This window comes from Pundamilia nyererei, unplaced genomic scaffold, assembly GCF_000239375.1.
Source record: "Pundamilia nyererei isolate P.nyererei 1_Seehausen unplaced genomic scaffold, PunNye1.0 scaffold00634, whole genome shotgun sequence".
NCBI lineage: Eukaryota > Metazoa > Chordata > Actinopteri > Cichliformes > Cichlidae > Pundamilia > Pundamilia nyererei.
Genome location: NW_005188035.1, coordinates 2,478 through 4,061, shown reverse-complemented (window position 1 = coordinate 4,061; position 1,584 = coordinate 2,478). Strand labels below are relative to the sequence as shown.

Below are 1,584 nucleotides of genomic sequence, written 5' to 3'. Positions count from 1 at the left end.
AGACATTGACAGCTCTTCTTAAACCTACAGAACCCATCATACAACTGGTACACATGGATTAGAACTAAATAATGCTTTTAGAGTCAGTTTATTCCACTTGTTTATTTTTATCTTTAAAATGTCAGCATGCAGGGTCTGAAACCAGCTGTCTGCAGGTTATTAGTCGGCTGCTCTAAACTCAGGTGTTTGTCCCACCCACATTATCCCCCTAATATTTCCAGCTGTCATGGTTACTGGTACAATACTGGGCTGAAGATTTTTAGATTCCTGTAATTGTGTGTATGATTTCCCAATATTATACGTGCTGGATTTGAAGGAATCAATTAAAATATATCTTGTTCATTTAAACAGTTCCCACAATCACCCACTAAAATCGAGGTCCTGAATGAATAAAGTTAAGGTATACTATTGGAACCACAAAATAAATTAAAAAAATAAAGTTGGATCGGTGCCTCTGCATCATCTGTCTAACAGCACTGCCGTTGGGTTATAAGGACATCACTTCACAGTTCAAAAGACCTTCAGAAATAACAACAGATTCAGTTAACTGACCTGAGTGTCTCCAGTCTGCAGTTTGGATGCCCCAGACTAGCAAACAGTGCCTCTTCTGAATCCCGCAGCTTGATTGAACTCAGCTGCAGCGCTCTCAGATTGGAGTTGTTGCATATCAGAGCTGAGGTCACAGTTTTACAGTGATTCTCTGAGAGCCAAACATCATGAAGTCTGTGTTGACATATGTGTTAGAAAATATGTTATTATGAAGAGGACACATTATATTTACTTCATACACTTAATGAAAAACAACTGGACACTTTGTCGTCACATCAGTGTTTCAATTGATCTGAATGTTTGACATGAAAAATTATTTATTCTCAGTCTCTGTCAGACCCACCGATTTTTAATCTTTCTTTAGATTTAATATGCAAGCCAGGGAGAGAAAAGAGGGACAGTATTCAGGAATAAGCATGGCATAAATTATTTATCATAAGTCTGGTTTTACTTCACAACCTAAAACCTGGTAAATAGTTTGAAGTTTGCACTTTTGGCACAATTTGAATGGAGACTCGGCAAGGCTGCATCATGCTGCTACATTGTCTTCCATCTGTCGTGTGATTTGGATGTGCAGATGCATTCGTCGACTATTACGTGTTAGTCTCTTTCGCATATGATCGGTGGTTTATGGCCGCTCGTAGTGATGTTGTCAAGATTTATTAAATAGATGATGTTGTTGGATAAGATAAAAGGTCTATATATCTATGACTTTACTCAGATTTCACAGAGTGTATATTTGTTAGTAATTTGATTTGAATTATTTTGGATGAGGATAAAGTGTAAGATAATGGGGAATTTCAGTTTTTACTTTACAATTTTGTTTAGTGTAATGTTTACAGTTAAGTTGTATTTTCTTTCCTTATTTCGTTTTTATGTTCTGTTCCTTTAATACATCGTAATTGTGCACAGGGGGAGTGGTCACAATCGGCACTGTGGACTAACGGGGCTTTAACTAGCTGTGGAGTCAAACAGTTTTCTTACCATGTTTGGCAGTGTGCAGAACATTCAGACATATGACAATATGAGAGCATG

The 1,584-nt window shown here is 37.2% G+C and overlaps 1 protein-coding gene across 1 annotated transcript in view; it reads right to left on the bottom strand.

The window, feature by feature from the left end:
• Positions 1–1,584, bottom strand: part of LOC102209063 (protein NLRC3-like) — a gene marked incomplete at its 5' end in the record, with an annotated part of 6,679 nt that overhangs the window by 2,625 nt on the left and 2,470 nt on the right. Inside the window, one exon of the mRNA XM_005754731.1 lies at positions 553–723. Coding sequence (XP_005754788.1) covers positions 553–723 — 171 coding nt within the window. The remainder of the gene's footprint in view (positions 1–552; positions 724–1,584) is intronic.